The sequence below is a fragment of the Cydia amplana genome, chromosome 4 (genome assembly GCF_948474715.1).
Source record: "Cydia amplana chromosome 4, ilCydAmpl1.1, whole genome shotgun sequence".
NCBI classification, from domain to species: domain Eukaryota; kingdom Metazoa; phylum Arthropoda; class Insecta; order Lepidoptera; family Tortricidae; genus Cydia; species Cydia amplana.
In genome coordinates this window covers 18,358,037-18,380,623 of record NC_086072.1, presented here as the reverse complement: position 1 = coordinate 18,380,623, position 22,587 = coordinate 18,358,037, and the positions used below count along the sequence as shown (strand labels likewise).

The following is a 22,587-nucleotide window of genomic DNA, read 5'->3' as shown; positions in this document are numbered from 1 at the left end:
TGTTTAACATATTTTATTTTATAATTATAGTATGTCCATCTCCTATTAAAGAATTATTTCACGGAAGAGTGGGATCTTCTGAATCAGTAAGTCCGTACATACTTACTAGATGATGGCAATTTTCGTGAAATGAATCCGCCACTAACCTAACATATTTTAACAAAGTAAACTTATTTTTCATATTTTTTTTAATAAACAATCATTATTTATTCATAAATTTCATAATGCATGCCTTAGATGCACTCTACAGTGGTATCTTTCATGCTCTTTCTTATTACACGCGCAAAGGCATACGACAATAATGGCTAAAATGATTAGTAGGATAGAAATCCATATCCATTTGTTTTCCATTAAAATTGCAAGTAAATCTGAGAATGATGTGTTATCTTCCTTGCAAAGGTTGGGACTCCTGTAAAATAAACAATTGTAAAATATATTAATACTAAATGATTAAGAAAAAATCGTATAGGGCTATAGCCCTCGCTTAGCGTTCGTGGCTGTAAAGCCCTATCGAACGCAAATGTCGTAACCGCCAGGTTCTTTAGGTCCCTTAATAGAATCAATGTCAGTTTCAGTTTAGAATCAATGTGTTTAAAATAGTGTTCTTGTGAAAATATTAACACTAGTATCCCGTTCATATAATGCAACAAATTGTATATTTAAGTTAATAACAAAGATAAATAACAAAAACAAATCAATAACACTGACCTCTCCAATTCGTCAATAATGCCAGCATATACATTCTCCATAGCATCAGGACCCATAATGAAATCTTCGTGTTTAAAACTAGCTCTCTTTACTTGAATAGCCTCAGCATTAGCCATGTCACTAGCCATATCAGCGATGTCTTTGGGACTAACAAATTCATCATTAGGTGCATAGATTATTTTAGTTGGGACAGTGACCAGACCTAAATCATAATTGGGAGGTGTTGAGTTTCTGTATCGTTTTAAATTGGTAAACTCTCCGCTGTCCCATCGACTAAAGGTTCCTGATTTGACGTTTTGAGCCAAATGAAACAGTGGTCCGAGAGAACCACCTCTTGTCTCATCTACATTGTTGTTGACAGTTTTTAACCCCTAAAAATATAGGTAAGCCATTTTATATACAGTTGTATTATACATATTTATGTTATTTCTACTCAGAATAATGAGCTCTTTCGATCAAAATAGGACAAAACCTATGATATAAGCTTATCGGCTGTGCGGCGTTTATCTGCTCACCGCGTGTAACGTTACTTGTGATTCTGGTAAGTTGTTTTTTGCTTATTTTGCTTAGAGTCTTAGATGATTTTATGTTGATTAGCTACAAAATTGATCTTAACGATGTGTGTATATAGTGCAACATATAATAGTAGAAATAAAATAAAATGGAACTAAAAAAATCCATACAAAATTGTTGCCCTGTTTAAGCATTTTACGCCAAAAATATGACACTTACGAGGCAGTGGCGCCCTCAATAATGTTCTACAATTTCTTGTCGGACTATAGTTCAGCACCCATACGATGGAATTGGAGATTAGGCTTGGATAGCTATCATCCTTGCAATCTTTCAAGCAAGAAAAAGAATATGAACCGTTTAGTTTTATTTCAAATCGAAATTAAAACTTAACATCAAACTATTCTTACCATGACTTTCTGTATGTTTAATTGATTGCAAATATTGCTGTAACTCTTGTTGCCGAGGCAATCTTCTGGTGAGAACCGTGCGTCATCGTCCTTATATGGAAATATTTCGCGAATTCCTTCTCCAACAGTTATTTTCTATAAAAATAATGTTTAACAACAAACTATACTCGCTTAATAAACGATGTCCAAAACTCCAAAAATAAAGTTTATCACACTTACAAATATTTTGTCGAATCGCATCGCCTCTTCTTTAAGTATATCGTTAGGAAAATATCTATGGTATCCAAGTGGAGCAAATAAATAAGCCGTTGCAAATTTCCTATTATAATCTGGTTTTAAAGAATTCAGTGCCAAAAAGGCTGTACCACCTAGCGAATGGCCAATGTAAATCAACTTCTTATGTGTAGTGATACTCAGAATAAAATCTACAGTAGCTGCGATATCGAGGGTGCCCATTTCCTCGTAACTATAGCTAAAATAACGGGTTACATCGGCTACATTTATTTCTGGTTCGTAAAACAGATGCACTCGATTATATTTGCTAGCACGTGTATTAGCCAGCCATACGTCGTATCCCAAATTTTGAAGTTTTAATGCTGAAATTAATAAATATGTAAATTAAAACGTTGATACCTCAGCCTTTCAAGGAACCGTTTGTTCAGAACAAACTTTGGTACATTGTAAATGTACGGTCAAGTTCACAAACATCTTGACTAGTCAATGTTGGAAAAATATATTTACACGACTTTATTGTTAGTCTTTAGCTTCTTAGAGGCATCTAAAGAAATTTATTTTTGGAACGTTGGCTTGTAAAGATGTTTCTGATCGCAGCTATATCAAGCTGTACTATTTATACTCACCTAGAGACTGATCTTTATCTTGTTCAAAAAATGTGTCAGAAGACTGAAACAAACCGTGGACCAGTAATACGGGGCATTTTTCTGTGTGCACTTCCGGATGTTCAAAGATCATTCTAAACGTCGACAGCACATGTCCATCGCATGCTATTACGAAATATTCATTCAAGAACCTTCCTTTAAGACCTCTAAGTTCTATTTTGTTTGACGATGAATTCTGTAAGTACGATACTAATTATTAAAGCATGGAAATAAGATAAGTTAAAGGTTTCTTGAACGTTATCTACATCTACACTACTGACATAACATTAATCTTCTAAACTTTAAATATGAAGGTTTTCCGATAAGACTGTAGCACGACACTCGTGTTATTTATAGATTAATTAGGTATTACTTAATCTGTCTAAGAATAAAGACCGTTTTTGTGACAAACAACACTTAACTACCTACTTATGTACCTATTTCAATAAAAAATAAATCGTTTACACAATTAAGAATATCAAACAACGGTTAAATCTAGTAAATCTCCGTGTGAAACAACAGTGTACGTACAATAAGGTACATCTAGTTGATGCACCCAATAATATGGAAAGTTTTAAAACAGAAAAACGCGAAGGATTGCAAGTTGAAATTTTATAGCATCTTACAGTTCTTACACTTGTGGCATTCAATGATTCAAAATTATCTTGTCTCTTGAATCTCCTCGTGTTTATCTTAAAAGGGATTGCACTACTTTCAATACACGTTGTATTTTTCTCTCTATCTTCATAATCTGCGTCACAAAATAAAATAATTTTAGGAAATAAAATCAATAATATGACTACACATAACTTCAAGAGCATTATGGTGTTTGCGACTCACAATCCTTAGTTTACTAATTGATGAGTTTATCTTTGAATCAGTCATTCATTACCGCGAATAATGAGGAGTTAAGACTTTTCTCATTATGTTTTTATTACGATCTTAATTAGAAATTGAGCTTGGTGACCCGATAATCAAAAGTTGCACTTTAACGAACAGAGAAACCTCTGCTACTGCTGCTGATTGGTGGCTCTTCAAATAGATATTATATACATATTAACAACCCATCTGAGTAGTAGGAAATAAATCCGACTTTACAAAACTGTACCTACTCCATCATTTTATGGGTTTAATTAGCAGTTCAATTTCGCAATATGGCCACGAATTCTCAATTTCGAGAGAATGTACGAGTTATTAAAAGAAACGACTTTCTTTAAATTCCTCTCGGGTTAATTTACATATAATTATCATAGCGATGCTTGGAAATAATATATTGCGTAAACCATTGTTCTGGCAGATGTGTAACTTTGAAAATCAGATTTTAACGACCTCAACTGTTTCATCAAACTATTGTTTTGACCGTTTAGCCTAAAGTACGGACGCTAAACACTATGAATTTAGTACCTATATTGACCCGCCACTTCACATCTCTATGGCACGTGCGTAATTATATTGCTGTCCCGCCCTGCCCTAGTCGCACGGTCGCATTTTTATCATTTGTCACCATGCCTGTCACGTTCTAACATGTATGTAAGTGCGAAAGTGACGGGCATAGTGATAGTCGATAAAAATGGAACCGTGCTGAGCCCGCTGTTATGCTCGTACTATAGAAATAAGAAATTTACAATTACGGAAGGATCAATTTATGAAATTCTTTATTTAGTTTATATGTTAATCGTTGTCTAAATTTCCAAAACTCAAGCATTATTGATCTTCCTGTGATTAGTCGATCTGATTAAAGATGTCTTATACCTAATATGTATATATTTTGTTTTTCTCAAAGTGTATTCCTTATCTTATATATTCATTAAAATCATTGATAGGTATTGTCGTCAACGAACCATAGTTAAATATTATCAACATTGACTTACTGGTTATTGAAACAAATTCATTCGAATATATACTTTTATTGACGTTAAATAAAGTACAATACAAGTTGGTAAAATAAACAACAACCCGAGAATGAAGACATTAGCTGTGTTACAGGAACGTTGAGTTTAAGAGGTTTTGTGGCACGATTGCAAAATTGTTCTTAGGTAAATAAAAAATATTACTCGATACAAAAAAAAAATATTACATGTACTCGTTTACAGAGTGCAGAGGGTTATCCAACAAAATATTTCTCAAATTTGCGCTTAAATGGTTCATCACACGGCTCATTTTTCAGGTCGGCAGGTAAGTGTTCATAGTAGTAGTACTACTAGTAGTATCATACGTAGAGTTGACAGCATCTTAAAAAAGTTGTTATCTACATATATTTCACACGTATACATCATTAGACCCATCCTCAGCATTATTGTTATGTATGTTCTGTATGGCAAGAGAAATGTGTTCCCGTAAAATTAATATGCGATATTAACAGGCGACGGCAGCGGTATACATATACAATATAGTATTTGACCACAACGATTATTTTTTGAACGCAATACCTATTTCTATTTCCAAGTCTTTAGGAATCTTCAAAGTCAAAACGTCATACGGGAAAATAGTAAGAACAGATTTGGCTCTAACGCAGCAAACGTGTTAAATTGGATTAAAGATATGCAAACCAAGCGAGTAGAAACTTCAAACGATAAATATGTGCATTATATTTTATGCGTTCGCTGGTTGGCCTGCGTTAGTAGCACAAGCTCCATTGGCATCTTTCTTCTTACAACAACAACTTATTATGCTTATGAATATGAACAGTAAGATCCCGACCAAAGAGAGTAGCGCAGACCAAGGTATATCAGTTAAACTCGCAGGCTTACTTTCCGTTTCATTTGTGTTAGTCCCATTAACCCGCCTAACAAGAGGCTTTGGGTACCTGTAAACATGGGTAAAATATATTTCAAATCCAGTCGTCATTCAAAGCACAGATGGTAGTAACATCGTCGAGTGCTAATTTTCTTCTTTTTATTTTAAAGTGAATGTTTTAAACAAATATTACTAGTTTGTAAATCTCAAAAATACATCGAAAACATAAGTGTCCCATTTCAGAAAAAAATAAAAGACACTGAATGACAAAGACCTAACTTAGCATAGATATAGAATGACTAATATTAACCGGGCGAAAGCGAAGGTATCCGTTAAAGCTTGGGCAAAAATAAATGTTCTCCTCTACAGGTTGCATTTCTCAAACGATTCTCGTGCAGTTTGGTAATAAGGTAAAGTAGGCGTAGCCATGAGGATTCGCGAGGGTACAGCTTACAGAGCGACTAGTTATTTATTTTAAGAGGCGTCTTAAAAGAAAAATTAAAAGGTGTCGTAAATCTTGCCATAATATTAAAATTGCATAACATGGTCTAGTAGGTATTATAGTCATTGAAAAGATGGCTGCTTTACTAAACCATTTCATAGCGGTGAGGTTTATTCTTATCATAAATAATAAACCTTGCTAAATTTGATGGTTATTTAGATATTTTAGATGATCATAGGCTTTTAAATCCAGGGATCGATTATAAAACTTAAATTGCACATTTTCTGTACAATATCAGACAATATTTATAAGGAACCTCCGAGGAAACTTACTCTAAATCTTTTAAAATGCCGCTATAGACGTCTTCCATGATATATTCACCATCAATAAAATCATCGTGTTTAAAATTGGCCCTTTTCACTTTCCTGGTTGTAGCATTCTTCATTTGCTTAGCCAACGCTCGAATATCCGTGTCTTTCACCATGTTATCGTCCGGCGAGTAGATAATTTTAGTTCGAACAGTGATAGCATTTAACGGATATTCTGGAGGATCTTTACCATCGTACTCTTCTACATTTTTTGCTTCCCCAAAATCCCAGCGATGAAATTTTTTATTCTTTATATTTTGTGCCCAGTGAATTAATATCTTGGTAGAGCCACCTCTCGTCTCAGCTATTGTATTGTTGGATGATTTTATACCCTGTGGATATAATTTAATAATATCAGCAGAAAAGGAGCAACTAGGGTAAGTTGAGTAGGACGGTAATAAGGATAAAAAACCTAACAGTTGATCTAAATGTTTATACTACTGTATGGATTATAAATACTTTTTACTACCCTTTGCACCAATAAGGTCAACTGCTAATCGTTGAAAAAAAAACAAATAGATTTTATTCTAGGGTATCAGTTGTAGGCTTAGTTTACCGGCACGCTCAGTCACCCAACCACCATGACGATGTCAAATGCTGAAGAGGTCTCACCATGATTTTCTGAATTTGTAATTCGTTACAAATTGTTTCCCATGTTTTTCCTCCGAGGCAGTTATCGGGGACCATATCCTGGTTTGGCACGTAAGCTTCATATGGGAATATTTCGAACGTGTCTACTTTTATTAGTGCTTCCTGTAAAAAATGCGCTTAGGTGCTTAATATCTATAGTGTCTGTTAAAGTCGGGGCCCACTGGGAAAAGAGCAAACATCTAGATAGATGCTTCAAATGGCGCTATGTAGATAAAATATTACTTGACATTAATTTCAGATGAGGCGTCTTACAAATTTTAATGACTTACATGTAACGATGTAGGATCGTTCAACTCTTTCTGGAGATTCGTGTTAGTAATTGTTGTGTGATACCCTAGTGGAGCCATTAAAAACGCCCTGTCAAATTTTTCGTTGTAGTCGGTCACCAAGGAATTCAGAACCAAAAAGAAAGTTCCTCCCAACGAATGGCCAATATAATGTATCTTCTTAAATGTGGTCTTTGAAAGAATATAATCCACAGCAGCAGCAAGGTCGAAACAGCCGATTTCTTCATAAGAATAATTGTTAAATTCGGATTTTTGCTCATGCGGTGCATAAGCGACGTGCGATTGGCAATATTTATTGCCGCGTGCGTTAAATAACCACACATCGTATCCTAGATCATCAAGTGAGTAGGCTGAAAGAAATTTGTTACATTGTAGTAGTTATGAACGTTTACAGAAAAAATCGTTTGCGAAGGTGTCTGTTTCAGCTTCGGCAAAAATTCTTCCATATGTTTGAATGTTCTCCTCTACAGGTCGCAATTCTCAACTGATTCCCGTGAAATTTTGTGAGCAGGTTCTATGTTTTTTTTAAATGTCTGAGCCATACATTTGTAAGTTCAGTTGTAAGTTATGCTGGTGTGGTCTAAACCTCACAGAGCCATTAGTTTAGATGTGTTTAGAAAATTTTGGATTAACTTTACTAAACATCAGATTATATATTATTGTTAACAACAAGAGGCCATATTTTTAATGTTATTTTAATCGTTCTTTCACACAAGTACCTATTAAAAAGATTGTCAACTCACCTAGAGACTGACTCTTGTCCTGATTGAGAAATCTGTCGGAAGACTGAAACATTCCGTGGACCAGTAAGACCGGGCACTTCTTAGTTGGAAGTTCAGAGGCCAGTCTAACCATCGATAGCACGTATCCATCCATGCTTCCGATGTCATGTTCAGTCGCAGATCTTCCATCTTTGAGTTTTATCTTTTTTACTTTATTTTTTGTTGCATCTCGATAATCCTATGAAATACAAGTTTTCTTTATATGCATGTAAAAAATATATAGAGGAAGGACCCAAAACATTTAATAGATACTTACTTTCAAAGGCATTTTTAACAAAAATTTCTTTGTATGATTTCCAGTATTACTTGCGATAGTAGTGGTTTCCCCCTTAAATTCTTCAGCGTCACATAATAATAAATTTCTAAATGTTAAAATGAATATGACGACGACGCAACCTTTTAGCGACATCATTTGCTCAAGAGTCTACAAACGACTGAGCGGTATTCATGTGCTGACTGTAAATCAGTTAATTATTAGTACAATTCATGGGGTAATAATGAGTTTTCTTATTCATGTTTCATCTAGTAATTATTGGTATAAGAGACTATTATCTTGCTATCATCGTCGCCCAACCGAAAACTCTTCATCATCATCAATTCATCATGTATGTAGAAATACGTCCGCTGCTGGGTAAGAGCCTCACTCACCGCGCAATTTTTTATCAACCGTCTGAAAAAGCAAATTATTAAAGCCGCATCGACACGGTCCGGTACCGCTATCATTTCAACCTGTAGGTTTGAGAACATAGAGCGAGACAGGGAGACCATGATCTTAAATGTTCCATAGGTTTCATTCTTGCAGGACTATATTGATTGTCAGATGAAGTTAGATCGTGCGAATAGGCTTAACAACTATTTTTACTTTGTTAAGGTCGAGTGGTCTAAAACACTGTTCTTAAATTGCCTTAAATAAATAGTTTTCACTTTTTCACTTTTTTATATTAAACAAGTGCGAGTCGGACTCGCGTTCCAAGGGTTCCGTACATTAAGTCTGACTCACGCTTGACTGCACATTTCTAATAGGTTTTCCTGTCATCTATAGGTAAAGAACTATTTTGTGTATTTTTTTTCAAAATTTTAGACCCAGTAGTTTCGGAGACAAGGGGGGGGGGAATGGTAATTTTTTGCCTATTTTCTTGAATAACTACTAAACTCTTTATCCTAAAATTTTTTTTACTAATATTTTCTTAGATACCTACATGTTTAATTCAAAATGGTATTCAAAGTTTACTACCAAAAATTCGCCTTTAACTTCGATACACAAACGCAAACGTTTGTTAAAATTATCAACAATATGCCGCAGTAAAAAAAATAGTCGACGTATTTTTGGGCCATCCAAGTGCGAGTCGGACTCCCGCACGGAGGGTTCCGCACCATCAACAAAAAATAGAGCAAAACAAGCAAAAAAACGGTCACCCATCCAAGCACTGACCCCGCCCGACGTTGCTTAACTTCGGTCAAAAATCACGTTTGTTGTATGGGAGCCCCACTTAAATCTTTATTTTATTCTGTTTTTAGTATTTGTTGTTATAGCGGCAACAGAAATACATCATCTGTGAAAATTTCAACTGTCTAGCTATCACGGTTCGTGAGATACAGCCTGGTGACAGACGGACGGACGGACGGACGGACAGCGGAGTCTTAGTAATAGGGTCCCGTTTTTACCCTTTGGGTACGGAACCCTAAAAAGCCTAAATAATGTAAGGACTAAAGATGATATAGGTTAATTAAAAGCATGTCACTCTGATTCATCTTACTTTATTTACTAGTTACTACATTATCAGTTTACCAATGCTTACTACAATAAATAACGAAACATACAGAAGTGCTATGTATTTACGACTGTTTGTTTCTTTTCGTTGCCTTTTTAACAACGAAAAATCTTTATGCATATAAATATGACCATGGCAAGCCCCACACCAAAAAATATTAGTACAACCCACCAAGATAAACTCTTGTTAGTTTTCTTCTTCTGATCCGGTGTGATGTACTTTTTATTCCTGTAAACATATTATCATTTGATCAAAATTACTTGAGCCCTAGTTTTCTTCTTTTTGGTCATATTAACTTATTTTACATCATTTTCCTATACAAGGGCATTAAAATGTGACAATTAAAACAGATTATAATTAAAAAATAAAACAAACCCAGGGAGCAAATTGAAACTGCCATTCATTATTACTAAACTAATGTTATCCCAGGCACGTCAACAAATATTAAAAGACTGCAATCGGTGGGGTCCCCCGTAGACCTTGGAGTACCTCAAGGTTCAATTCTTGGTCCCTTTCTGTTTTTGGTGTACATTAATTATCTACGTACCCATATTTCCTCGCATTGTTTGGTAGGTAACGTTTTTTTCTAACCGGTATCTATATGCCTCGGCTATAGCCATGCCTCGTAAGCAATCCCTACTTTTCCGGTCCTCAGATTCATTTACTTACTACCTATTGAATCTTTATTGAAGGACTATTAAAACTTAGATATAGCCTCCTAAGGCCCAACGAAAAATTGAGTATGTAGTCAGTACGGCCCGTAGTCCTACCAGTAGTACTATTGTTTTATACTCATTCAGACCCAAGTACTTAAAATACTTTTTTTAATGTTATTGTACTTATACAGCACCTTGTACAGCACTTTGATTTTTTTTTTACGAACTTGTTAAAGGGCTCACTGACAAAACAAAACAGTCCTTTAGAAGTTCGTACACGCCAATTTTGATAAGCGCAAAATTTGAAATGGGTTTTCTATTAAGTCCTACTGGTAGGACCGTGGTACGCTATGACTACACAATTGTTGTAGGAGCTGGTTCTGAATGAGAAAGTTAATAAGTACTATGGGTAGGACCTTGGGCCTTAGGAGGATAGCATAACACACTTACTCCGGCAAATCTTCTATAATGATATTGTAAACGTCGTGCATTACATCTTGCCCGGCGATAAAGTCATCGTGCCTAAATTGAGGTCTCTCCACTTTCCTGAGTTTAACATTAGTTATATTCGATGCCAATTCATAAATGTCATCTTCGTCGATCATCTCGTCGGTTGACGCAAATATTATTACAGTAAGAACAGTGATAGCCTCTAAAGCATATTTAGGAGAACTTCCTCTATGTCCGTACATTTGTTTATTTTTTCCATCTCCGTAATCAAAACGACTAAATACTTTCCTTTTGACGTTTTGTGCAAAATGAATTAAAATCTTAGTAGAGCCACCTCTCGTAGCTTCTTTAGAATTTTGGGTAACATTTAGATCCTGTGAATATAACGATGTAATATTATAGCGAGAATAAATATGTTAAAGACTCCGAAAACATGACCATATTTCAGAAGTTGAACTAGAACCAACAATAGATGGCATATGTGAAAGAATAAGATAAGGGCACGTATTTAACCGGTCAACTAATTAATCGAATTTGGGTAGTTTAAAAAAATAGAAATGGCTACTAAAATTAATACTTTGGCAACAAAAACGGAGCCTTAAAATATATCAATATAAGTTGTATTTTAATGCCGTTACAGTTTTTGATTATTTTTAGGCAGGTACCAAGTATTTATTTGGCAACTGAATTAATATATTGGAGACCATTTATGAAGCACATTTTAAAAAGAAAACGGCTATCTATTAATTAAAAAATTAAGTTCTTTTAAAATATTTTGTTTGGTCATTACACGGTCAACCTAACACGCTCCTCCTCGCTTCGCTCGTCGTCGCACCTATCTGTTGGCTCTAGCAGAATACAGTGGTAACTAATGAAATTAGTAATTAAAAATTTAAAGATCTAATGGTAGAATGGCCATTAGGCGTTTATGATTAGAAATTTCGACTATAAGTATACTGACCATTGCGTATTAGTAAATTAATTTTAGGTGTTTTGTGTAAAAAGTGACCAATATTCATTAAATTTAACTGATTTCGTGTTAAAATACTACCTAGCTGAAACGATATGCTCAGAGCCCGTACCATGAGTCACTGACAGTGGCAAAACTGACATTTACGCTATTGAGAACGTAATTTACTTTCTATACAACTCGTTTGCACTAATTTGCGAGTACGAGCGAGATGTATAGAAAGTAAATTACGTTCTCGACGGCGTTTATGTCAGTGCCAAACTGATGGTAGCTGTACAGTTGTGATTAGTTGATTGTGGTGAGCTTCGATCAACACGGGCTTCCGACACGTCGGAAGGGATAGGCCCAAGCGATATCTTAACATACAAATCATTCTGGCATTTTTCGCGGGGGGGGGGGGGGGGGAACGTGCACACAGTCGCACTTCTCACACACTTACGTACAAAATCCAGTCTGTAATGACGACACAAATACATAGAAAATGACACCCTACACAGACAAATCTTGCACACCTCGATCTGTTTTTGTGTACGGACGAGTCACAAGTGTCACAACACGCACACTAACACATTTTCGTCAAGAGATGAGAAGTCGGATTTGTCGCTCGACCGATTTTTACTTCGATTTTAAATTTGTACTGGGCGAGCAAAATCGATAAATCCAGCAATTACAAGAGACTAAAATATAATAATTGTGTTTAAATGTAATTAAACGTATGATATGTAAAAAAAATATTACATGTGAAATGTAACACCATCTTTTTGTAAATTTGATGTATTCGACCTGTTTTTACAACAAAAACCGAGCAATTAGGCATTTTTGTGTGGCAGTGTTCACTCGCGCGACTGCATTCGGTCTAGTTTAAAATCCAAGTGCAACTAGTTTTATTACCCGCGCTAGATCAGTTGATCTTGTACCTCGGCAGAGGGGAAATAATGCAAATACCGCCTCCCTTCCGTGTTGCTGTAAGGTGGTGAGTGAGGTTGAGTGAGGTGTGAACAACTAGATGACAACCAAATTTTATGATCGCTTTACAATATTAGTTGCCAATTTATTATTTTAGATGCCAACCTATCACTCTAAGTTCCCTATAATTTTTTGGGTGGTTTGATTTTGCTGCCAGTTTTTTAGGATTCCGTACCTCAAAAGGAAAAAACGGAACCCTAATAGGATCACTCGTCTGTCTGTCTGTCCGTCTGTCACAGCCTATTTAATAATATGATGCTCATGTTTGAGGCTAAAATATTTTTTTTGGCGCTAAAATATTCGCTCCCACGGCTCATACATGAGCCAGAACGCTTATGGTGACGTCACATCGTGGGATTTGACAGGTTAATGCACAGCCAAATTATATTATTATATGCCCAATGAAAGTTCCTGTTTAATATTTTAGTTGCCCGTTTAACAATAAGCCAAGAATAAGCAAACAGGGAAGTCTAATCTACGGTTCGGCCTACGGGGCTGACGCTATAACCAGGCCATCCGGACCCGGAAGCTTTTATTTAATTACTTTTTTTTTTAACTCTTACTGTTGCCCATGCTTGCCCTGCATCCCCTATTCCATGCACACGCATTGTCGGAAATACCGTTTTATTAGACAAATCGTTTTCGCTCCCTCCTTTTGACCCAACAGCCTAGAAGTTTTATATTATATCTATTAACAACTATCAACCCTCATAATTGATAAAATCAGTAACGGGCTGAATTTTCCAATCGAACTAATAGTAGACAACGTCAGCAAATCAATTAATCAAAGAAACTGAAAGTGAAATTGCCCTTGTCATCACTGCAGCAGTAATAGGGTCAGTAGGGTAAATATAAAACACGGGTAAAAATAAGACAACATTTTTAACACTCAAAAACTTATTTTATTTCATTCCTATTCAATTTAAAAAGAAGTCTACACACAAGGCTTATTTCCAAATGGAATAGGAATGAAAATAATAAGTTTTTGAGGGTTACAAATTTAGTCTTTTTTACCCAACCTGCTTTTGGTGCTGCTGACGGTGACTGTAGCAGTGTTACTGCTCGGACTGTTAGTCTTAATTAGTTTTATTTATCTAATTATCTTAAAAAGTGGTTAGTGGTTTTAATGTTCTTATCTTACCATCATCTTAGCAATTTCCATTTTATTGCAAAGAACTTCATACTTTTTCAAACCCAAGCACATAGATGCGTCAAATTGCACGTTTTCCTCATCATTGTAATATGGAAATAATTCAAGAACTTGTGCATCCTTAAGATCGTTCTGTAAATATTCATATAAAACGACATTACGGTTACTGGTAGTTCGTGATTGAAATATGATTTGAATACTCCTAATTTCGTAGGACCACGACAAGTACTAAGTACTATAAAATAAGCCTAACATAGCATAAGTACTTAGTAAGTTTTAAGCTTAAATATTGTCAAACCTAAAATAGATGTAAATAATTGGGGTAGAACATAAATTTAATATGGATGGGACAGGCGTATATACAAATCTATTCCTGTTGGCTTTCTTGCGCTGAAGCTGAATGAATACTTTTGGTTGATGACACACGATAAACTTTTGAAACTTTGCATTCTGAAATTTCAGAACAAAACTTGAAAACGTAATGTTTTTCTAGTAAGAATCGCAACCTGCGAAAAAATAAAAAATTGGGAGGATAAATGTTCCAATATATGTATCAAACTTTTATTCCGGTCCCAGGCAGAAGCTATACTTACATAAAGTTGTTCGTGAAGAAGCAACTGCTTTTGAAGAGCGGTGTTAGGCATGCGACCGCTATAAGCAACGGGGGCCATCAGAAACGCCCTGTCAAATTTATCATTGTACAATGGCAATAACGAATTTAAGACTAAAAAGAAAGTTCCGCCGAACCCATAACTAATATAATGCAATTTCTTGAATCCAGTCGTACTGAGTATAAAGTCTACTGTGGCAGCGAGGTCGAAATAGCCGATTTCTTCGTAGGAGAAGTCGAAATAATCGGAGGAATTTTTTTCTGGGTCTAATCTGACATGTCTTCGGCTATATTTGTTGCCACGAGCGTTAAACAGCCACACGTCGTATCCAAGATCCTGCAGTTTGAAAGCTGAAAGAAACTTAAGAGGTCGTAATTTTTACAGGAAAACACAAAATTTTTGACGAAATCCGTTTATGTTTTTTTATTCGAGTCTTTACTTCGTTTTCCACTTGTACCAGATATTCCAAAATATCATTATATTTACTAGAGTTAGACCAAGATCAGTCTGCAACGATTTTGATAGCACACGCAGTGCTAGTGTCATCTTAAACGTCATACTTCTGTGAAATTATGACGTATAAATAACATTTTAGACTTGCAGACTTATCTTGGTCTAACTCTACCACCTCTAAAAATAATGTATTGAATTTTTTTGGAACAATCTCTCAAATCTCAAAATTGTATCTACGAGGGTAATTTGAGAAGTAACTTGTTTGGCTTATGTATAGATGGCGTTGGCGTCAAATCTGTATGTATTGATTTAGTTTAGTAATTAAACATATTTAATATGTGGCGTCATGTCGTTTTTGGCAGGAATTTGTCATTTGACAGTAGTTCAAACAAAACTGGTCTGAGTTACGCGGGAAAATGGAGAAAATTGGAACTCGTGGAGTTCTTCAGTTCTTTTTTTTGGAAGGCAAAACTGTGAAACAAATCCATGAAAGGATTTTACCTACGTTGGGTAGTTCGTGTCCTTCCTAGGGAACGGTTTGACTTTGGGTAAATGAGTTTAAGCGAGGCAGGACACGCATTAAAGATGCACCTCGCCCTGGAGCCCCGAAAACAGCACTTTTACCCGAAATCATTGATAAAATCCATGATTTAGTTTTAGCCGACCGAAGATTGAAAATACGCGAATTAGCTGAAGCCACAAACATCTCTTCTGAACGGGTGCATTTTATTTTACACGACGATTTGCACAAGAAAAAGCTTTGTGTAAGGTAAGTGCCGCGATTACTGACTCCAGAACAAATGCGTATTCGCATGTGAACATCTGATGAAGATTTGCAAGTGTTTAAAAAAATCCAACAGATTTTATTCGCCATTTTGTCACTATGGATGAAACCTGGAACTATCACTACATCCCGGAGACGAAACATCAGTCGAAACAATGGGATGGTCATGGTGAGCCAACTCCAAAGAAAGCCATATGCATTCCGTCTGCTGGAAAGGTGATGGCGTCTGTGTTTTGGGACGCAAAGGGATACTTTTAATTGACTACCTGGCCAAGAGAAAATCTATAACTGGAGCATACTACGCATCACTTTTGGATCAGTTACAGGCAGCAATAGCTGAAAAACGTCCAGCTTTGGCAAAAGATCATGTGATTTTTCACCATGACAACGCTCCGGTGCATTCAAGTCGTGTCGCTGCACAAAAATTGTCGTAGTTACGATTGGAACTTCTTCCACACCCTGCTTATTCACCAGATTTGGCTTCGTCGGACTATCACCTCTTCCCGAAACTGAAAACATTTCTCTTAGGGCGAAATTTTAAGTCCGATGAGGAGGTTATATGGTAGGTCAATGTGTATTTCGAGGCCCTTGAAGAGACGCACTTCCGTGAAGGCATAGAGATGTTGCAGACGTTGTGATAAGTGCATGTCGTTGGGATAAGTGCGTACAACTTCGGGGGGATTACGTAGAGAAATAAAATAAATACATTTGCAATATTATTATTTTTTGATATGAAACCAAGTTTCTTCTCAAACAACCCTCGTATGTCAACTGACAAGTAGGTGAAAAATTAAAGAGTTGACTGCTAATTCATAAAAAGTTTTGAACCCACCTAGATTCTGATCCTGTTTTTGTTTAAGAAATCTGTCTGAAGATTGGAACATCCCGTGAACAAGTAGCACCGGACAATATTCTGTGCCTGAATTGCTAAATTCAGAGGATAGTCTAAATATTTTCAGTAAGAAACCATCACTTGTTTGTACGTCAAATGAAGTGGGGGGCCACCTAAAGGCGAGTTTTGTAGGTACATTCTGTAATTTAATGAAAAAATGTAATTCGGGCCGTTGCTAGTGTGGACGTGTCAGCCGCATTTGAACTACTGGATAACTATCGAAAATTCGGTATCTGCCTCTCTAGCTTGAATATGCAAGACCGATACAGAGGCACGTAATGAAATATTTATTTTCAATATTGGCATCGCCATGCAGCGAGGGAATGTAGCCAGGCTTTAATGAGCATTTTGTACCTTTGGGACCTGCCTCTAAATTATACTGGTTTACTCGTATTTTGTTGTGTTCATTTTATAAATCAATAAACAGCAAATAAACGACACTTAGTTCCGATGTCGATGATAATCAACATCATACAGACGCATATAATTATATTGTACGAACATTTCTCACTATATCCTCCAGCTCCAGTGAATGACACTAGGTTTTCCTAACATTCTAAGCACAACTAGGTGATTTTAGCGGACAGATGTTTACAACAATTCGTGCGTTCAATCTTCGTCTTCCCCAATCAGTCTGATATACTTAAATAATTACTCTCTAATTTAATTTGACTTCATAATTTGTGCATATGTGTATACAGTATTACAGTGAAAGGAAAGGCCGACTATAATAAAGGGCGTTTACATTGACTTACAGTTTCATTGTGTTCAGTCTGGTTTGACGAATTAATTGTACTTTTATCTATACTAATAGTGACTGTAGGATCTTCATTCTGTAATTGTTCTCCGTCACAGAATATAATACATTTAAATGTGAAAATCAAAATTATGACACTGCCCTTTACTCGTAGCAACATCATTTTGCCTGCAAGCTCGGATCGTTTATGTGTTTCAAGAGTAATTAATGGCTTGTGAACGATAATCAGTTCATTATTTTCAATGCCTAGTTAATAACGTGAAATAGTCTCGGTATTGCCGTTGATTACAAGAACTTCAAACTCATCATCATTATTTCAAATGTACGAATCTAACAAATAGATCAAGGATCTTTAATATAATCGGTTGCTTTAATAAGGTGCGTCCATATTTAGGGAATATGCGTCTCGCATACCTCCCGCGACCCGTTCACAAGTCAACGCGTTACATTCGCTAGATTTGGCCAAACCTTTAGTTGATATTTCTACTTTTTTTGTAGCCATAACTTGGGCTGAAGGAGATCGCACGCGGTCGAATGCTGATAGCGACCTTGCGGCACTCCATCTAAGGCGGAGTTGGCACTCGTTGGTGGTTTTAGACGGTAGTCCTCCAGTGGTTAGTTCGTCATCCCCACTGGTTCCCCCGGACCAAATGGCATGCGTAAACGCATTTCCCCAACGTTAAAAAAAAAAGAAAAAGAAAATGGGCTGAAGGAGATCAAGGAGTTATTCCCGCTCTGCTTCTGTTACGAAACCGCTAAGTAGGTACTAATATTCCTCACCCAACTTCTTCCAGTCTCAATTTCTCATACGGAGTTTTTTAACACACATCTACGTATACGTACGGATACAAGAAGAATATTAAGCCGTAAGTAGCAGCCTAGCTGTGTAACGTACCTATAACAAAGGTGCATAAAGTTAAAGGACCAATAAAACTGACCCTAACAAATTTTAAGGCTTTTTTATTTTCAGTATTTTTATACACTTTAAAGCATCTCTCCTCAGTAAAAAAAAGAATGCGAATAATATAATTACAGCCGACAATGTCATGGTACCCTATTCCTAAAACGTCAAAGTAAAACTGTACTTATTTACCTAGTACTTAAATCGAGCAAATCAGCAGGCACAAGTACGCACCCTGCAATTTATGACCAATCTTTAGATTACTTAGGGCCCGATTCGGATTTTGAAATAGCCATCTATTAGATATCTTTTAGACCACCAAGATACGCTAACGATATGTTTAAGATCTAACCTGTCAAATTTGACATTTGCGCGATTCTGGAGATACTCTTGAACGATTTCCACAAGATATGACAGAGATCCAATTCACATGTAATAGATATTTAACTCTATCTAACGTAAAAGTGACATTGGTTGCCCGAATTGCGCTGCAAAAGAGAACTAATTGAAATCTAAACTATAACGTAATCTAGAATGAATCTAGTACGTGTCGTCTCTTGTGAATATCTTGAAGTTCGAATACGGCAGTGAGTGATGAGTGGGCCTTAAGCTGTAATGTACGTATCAGCCTACTCACAGTGAAGTAATAGCCTACTCACTTTTTAATTGAAATATATGTATATATGTTACAGGAGACGAAGGCCTCTAGTGCCCAAGTCCTTCAGCATTCGCAGGTGATCAATTGATCATGGTAGTAAACATCATAATTTCTGACACTTTGCAATCTTTGAAAGGCTTATAATCTTAGCCATCCTCTAAAGCCTAGCTTTCACTGTCTATTCAAACAAGATATTTAGCAAAAACTAATCAGATTTGTCTAAAGCTCAGTCTTGTTCAGTCTGATTGACATTCAGTGGCCATCGAACTTCCAGTCTAATGATAGTGCATTGAACTGCATAACAGATGCACGTGACGGGGTTATTCATTCGGGAATGTCTGTCTTTGGGAACTGTTGCAAGTCATAAATATGTATACATTTCTTCACCCTAATCCATTGAAGAAAGGTGAAAAAGTGTATACTTATTTTTGACCTTGACTTTGAAGAGGATTGATGGTCAACTTTGTTAATTAATTATAAATTGTCTTTATTGCAAATACACAAGGTACTATGAAATCCATGCATAAGTGTTCATGCACTTTTGCAGCTGGGTATAGATTAATACTCATTGAAGTGTTGATAGTTTTTTTTATGTTTAAATCAAAGTAAAGAGGCTGTATCAGTGAAGTTTTGGCTTTTATTCAGTTAACCAGTCAGTGAAAAACTGTATAATTGATCTATTTGGACAGTAGATAAAAAAAACAGCATCCAATAAATTAGACCAAAGTCCAATCCATCTTTCATTAAATAACTAAAATCAGGCAGAGTAAAACTTGTAAACGATTCGAGATATATATTTCGCAACTTACATTTCCATATGACAATTGAAATCAACTGTTCTTACAAAACATATGAAAAGTAACAGTGAGAAGAGAATAAGGCCTGGAATCAAAGCTACTATCAGCCAGTTTGTTTTCCCTAATTTTTCTTTAACTTGTTCGTCTTCTGCTTCTTCTGTTTCTTTCGTCTTAGTCTTGTTCTTGTCGTCACTCAATTTAATTGTATTTTGCCTTCCAAATGAAACTTTGTGTTTTGATCTCCTGTAATCATAAATTAACTGTTATGTATACCTCGAATATTTTATTAAATATTAGATATATTCTAAACCAATGTTTTTATCATTATTTAGTAATATTATCGCATAAGTACTAAGCATTAAGTACTTATGTTTAGGAAGTTGTATTTTCTACATACGAAAGGTACTGTAATTAAAAGGATAAATGAAATACTGTGTATTATAAATCTTCCGGGGTTTTTTCCCTTCGCTAAATGATAATATGATAATATACTTACTTCTCCAAGTCATTAATGATGTTCTCATACACAAGTTCCATCACGTCAGGGGCATCAATGAAGTCATTGTGATTGAAATCTCTCCTTACTCCTATTGTTGTATCCTCAACTATATTTATCGTCATGCCTGTAACGTCTTTACTTTTGACTTCTCTTAATATAGCATAACTCATATGCGTAGGCACATCCGCATTACCTTCCCTACCTACTTTTATCGTTGCAGCGTCACCTATACTAGTCATACCAGTGACCTCTTCAATTTCTACTATTCGTGATGTAGCATTACCCATATCCGTAATACCTTTCCCACCTACTTCTATTGTTGTAGTGTCACTATCATCTGTAGTCATACTAGTATCACCTCCTCTCTCTACTTTTCTCGGTGTATCACTACTCATATTCGTAGGCATATCAGTAATACCACTCCTGCTTATTTCTTTTGTTCTAGCGTCACCTGTATCTGCATTAATACCAGAAACATCTTCAATTTCTTCTTTTCTTGACGTAGCATTACCCATATTCGTAAGCATATCAGTAATATCTTTCCCAGGTACTTTGCTTGATGTAGCATTACTTATATTCATAGGCATATCAGCAATACCTTTCCTATCTATTTCTCTTATTGTAGCATTAACCATATCTGCTGCCATATCGGCAATATCTTTTGGGCTCACGTACTCATCATATGGTGCAAAAATTATCTTAGTTTCAACAGTAATGAGACTTAAATTATATTTAGGAGGTTCTTTGGTTCCGTAATGATATTCATTTTCCTTTTCCCCGTAATCCCATCGACTGAATCTTTTAGATTTAACATTTTGTGCCAAATGAACTAACTGTTTGATAGATCCACCCCTCGTTTCATTTATTTTATAACCTTGACTTTGTATGCCCTGTAAATACATCATTAATATTAGTCGTTTTTTTATTGATGCACATGGCCCTGAACTTCCAAAATAAGGTTATCTACTTAAATATTATTAGTTTTTTTTTAATTACAACTAATAATTTAATTAAACTAACAAGTTTAGAAAAGTTTAGAGAACTTTAGTTATGTAGAGGGTAAATAACATGTGTGCTTAAAAGAGTTGTTGTCCTTACCATGGATTCATTAATTTTCAATAAATTGCATACATTTCGATAAGTATCATTGCCAAGGCATTGTTCTGCCGAAAAGAGAATGCTTGTATTGGAAGGCTCATATGGAAATATTTCCAGAGTGCTAATGTTTAAAAGTTTTTCCTGTGGAAGAATCAAAATAATGATGATATAATATAATAACAAGTTGTACCTTATTATCTTAAAAAACAACAGCATTATTACTTACATATATTTCGTTACAGCGACTAGCCTCAACCTCAAGATCTTTATTAGGAAAGTTGTTTTGGTATCCAAATGGAGCCAAGAGATGCGCTGTGTCAAATTTATTATTGTATTCTTGCTTCATAGAATTAAGTACCAAAAAGATGGTCCCTCCCAATGAATAGCCGATGTAATGTATCTTTTCTTGCTTAGTATTATCGAGAATGAAATCTACAGTAGCAGCAATGTCTTGTAGAGCGATTTCCTCGTAGGAGTAGTTGAAAAAAATTGCTTTATCTTTTATTTCTGGTCCCAAGGATGCGTGTCTTCGGCCATATTTGTTGCCTCGAAAGTTAGCCAGCCATACATCATATCCGAAATCTTGAAGTTTGAAGGCTGGAAGATAATTCAATATTTAGTTTCACATTTCGAAATAATCGTTCGATAAATAGGTCTTTCGTGCACGCAAGAATCGAGAAAACGTTTTTTAGATATGACATATTATATTAATTGATATAAAATCACTGTTGACTGTATTTTATCGAGAGTACTCGTCTTTTACTTACCCAAAGACTTATTATCTCGTTGCTGCAGAAATCTGTCCGAAGATTGAAACAAACCGTGCACCAGTAGTACCGGGTACCTTTCAGTCACTTCGTAATTTTCGTAAGTCAGCCTAAATACCTTTAATATGTACTGATCATTGGTCACAACATTGTACTCATTAAGATACCTTCCTGTGTTATTGGTTAGTTGGACTCTGTTTGTCAGTGGATTCTGCAAATTCAATTTTAAACGATATAAAACGTATATCCTTGATATTATATTTTGAGTTGAATTATCAAGGTAAAGAAAAAAAATACATGTGGACGTACGTTCATATTATCTAAAAGTTTCTTGATATTTATCGTTTTTGGCTCAGGCTTTAGGTCGTCGCATGAAATATGTTTAAGAAAAAGAATAAAAATGAAACAACATTTTAGCAGCATTGTGATGTTTGCGACTTCAAAATCGCTCTTATGGCATGTCATTTATAGACGTTCTCTTTGAATTAGTTTACTAATTGCTAGAAGTAATGATAGAAGATTAAAATTTTCTCATTAGTTTCTACATCGTTGTTAATTCTCAAACTCAGAAGTTCAATCAAATCATCGGTCAGTAAAACCTATTTCTTTCATTAAGGAACAAAGTAGCTATTAG

General features: G+C 35.6%; 5 protein-coding genes across 6 annotated transcripts in view; all 5 read right to left on the bottom strand.

Moving 5' to 3' along the window:
* The window catches only part of LOC134647345 (syndecan), a 518,229-nt gene that overhangs the window by 239,644 nt on the left and 255,998 nt on the right, over nucleotides 1-22,587 (bottom strand). The window lies entirely within an intron of this gene.
* Nucleotides 660-3,230, bottom strand: LOC134647462 (lipase 1-like). Its single transcript, XM_063501812.1, has 5 exons — nucleotides 3,133-3,230; nucleotides 2,489-2,702; nucleotides 1,848-2,224; nucleotides 1,629-1,763; nucleotides 660-1,079 (listed from the first exon to the last, which is right to left on the bottom strand). Exons 2-5 carry the CDS (start codon nucleotides 2,598-2,600, stop codon nucleotides 660-662), a joined length of 1,044 nt encoding a protein of 347 aa, XP_063357882.1. The 5' UTR covers nucleotides 2,601-2,702; nucleotides 3,133-3,230.
* Nucleotides 5,092-8,192, bottom strand: LOC134647662 (lipase 3-like). The gene is made up of 6 exons (XM_063502017.1): nucleotides 8,029-8,192; nucleotides 7,734-7,950; nucleotides 6,973-7,340; nucleotides 6,665-6,805; nucleotides 6,017-6,384; nucleotides 5,092-5,312 (listed from the first exon to the last, which is right to left on the bottom strand). Exons 1-6 carry the CDS (start codon nucleotides 8,182-8,184, stop codon nucleotides 5,099-5,101), a joined length of 1,464 nt encoding a protein of 487 aa, XP_063358087.1. The 5' UTR covers nucleotides 8,185-8,192; the 3' UTR covers nucleotides 5,092-5,098.
* Nucleotides 9,606-17,543, bottom strand: LOC134647661 (lipase 1-like). Its single transcript, XM_063502016.1, has 6 exons — nucleotides 17,232-17,543; nucleotides 16,417-16,615; nucleotides 14,330-14,697; nucleotides 13,728-13,868; nucleotides 10,651-11,024; nucleotides 9,606-9,772 (listed from the first exon to the last, which is right to left on the bottom strand). Exons 1-6 carry the CDS (start codon nucleotides 17,394-17,396, stop codon nucleotides 9,640-9,642), a joined length of 1,380 nt encoding a protein of 459 aa, XP_063358086.1. The 5' UTR covers nucleotides 17,397-17,543; the 3' UTR covers nucleotides 9,606-9,639.
* Nucleotides 19,045-22,534, bottom strand: LOC134647461 (lipase 3-like). Its single transcript, XM_063501811.1, has 7 exons — nucleotides 22,263-22,534; nucleotides 21,954-22,164; nucleotides 21,413-21,783; nucleotides 21,187-21,327; nucleotides 20,086-20,978; nucleotides 19,691-19,832; nucleotides 19,045-19,086 (listed from the first exon to the last, which is right to left on the bottom strand). The coding sequence occupies exons 1-7, from the start codon at nucleotides 22,416-22,418 to the stop codon at nucleotides 19,045-19,047; spliced, it is 1,956 nt and encodes a 651-aa protein (XP_063357881.1). The 5' UTR covers nucleotides 22,419-22,534.

Excerpts from the sequence above, each read along its gene's own strand:
- LOC134647662 (XM_063502017.1), bottom strand. The coding sequence starts at position 8,184 with ATGATGTCGCTAAAAGGTTGCGTCGTCGTCATATTCATTTTAACATTT. Across the intron at positions 7,341-7,733 it reads GGACAAGAGTCAGTCTCTAG|CCTACTCACTTGATGATCTA; the intron begins GTGAGTTGACAA and ends AATTTCTTTCAG. Across the intron at positions 6,806-6,972 it reads ACGATCCTACATCGTTACAT|GAAGCACTAATAAAAGTAGA; the intron begins GTAAGTCATTAA and ends CATTTTTTACAG.
- LOC134647661 (XM_063502016.1), bottom strand. The coding sequence starts at position 17,396 with ATGATGTTGCTACGAGTAAAGGGCAGTGTCATAATTTTGATTTTCACA. Across the intron at positions 13,869-14,329 it reads TTCTTCACGAACAACTTTAT|AACGATCTTAAGGATGCACA; the intron begins GTAAGTATAGCT and ends GAATATTTACAG. Across the intron at positions 11,025-13,727 it reads TGGAAATTGCTAAGATGATG|GATCTAAATGTTACCCAAAA; the intron begins GTAAGATAAGAA and ends TTATATTCACAG.
- LOC134647461 (XM_063501811.1), bottom strand. The coding sequence starts at position 22,418 with ATGACATGCCATAAGAGCGATTTTGAAGTCGCAAACATCACAATGCTG. Across the intron at positions 21,328-21,412 it reads GTCGCTGTAACGAAATATAT|GAAAAACTTTTAAACATTAG; the intron begins GTAAGTAATAAT and ends ATTCTTCCACAG. Across the intron at positions 19,833-20,085 it reads ATCATTAATGACTTGGAGAA|GAGATCAAAACACAAAGTTT; the intron begins GTAAGTATATTA and ends TTATGATTACAG.
- LOC134647462 (XM_063501812.1), bottom strand. The coding sequence starts at position 2,600 with ATGATCTTTGAACATCCGGAAGTGCACACAGAAAAATGCCCCGTATTA. Across the intron at positions 2,225-2,488 it reads AGATAAAGATCAGTCTCTAG|CATTAAAACTTCAAAATTTG; the intron begins GTGAGTATAAAT and ends TATTAATTTCAG. Across the intron at positions 1,080-1,628 it reads TAAACATACAGAAAGTCATG|GGGTTAAAAACTGTCAACAA; the intron begins GTAAGAATAGTT and ends CTATATTTTTAG.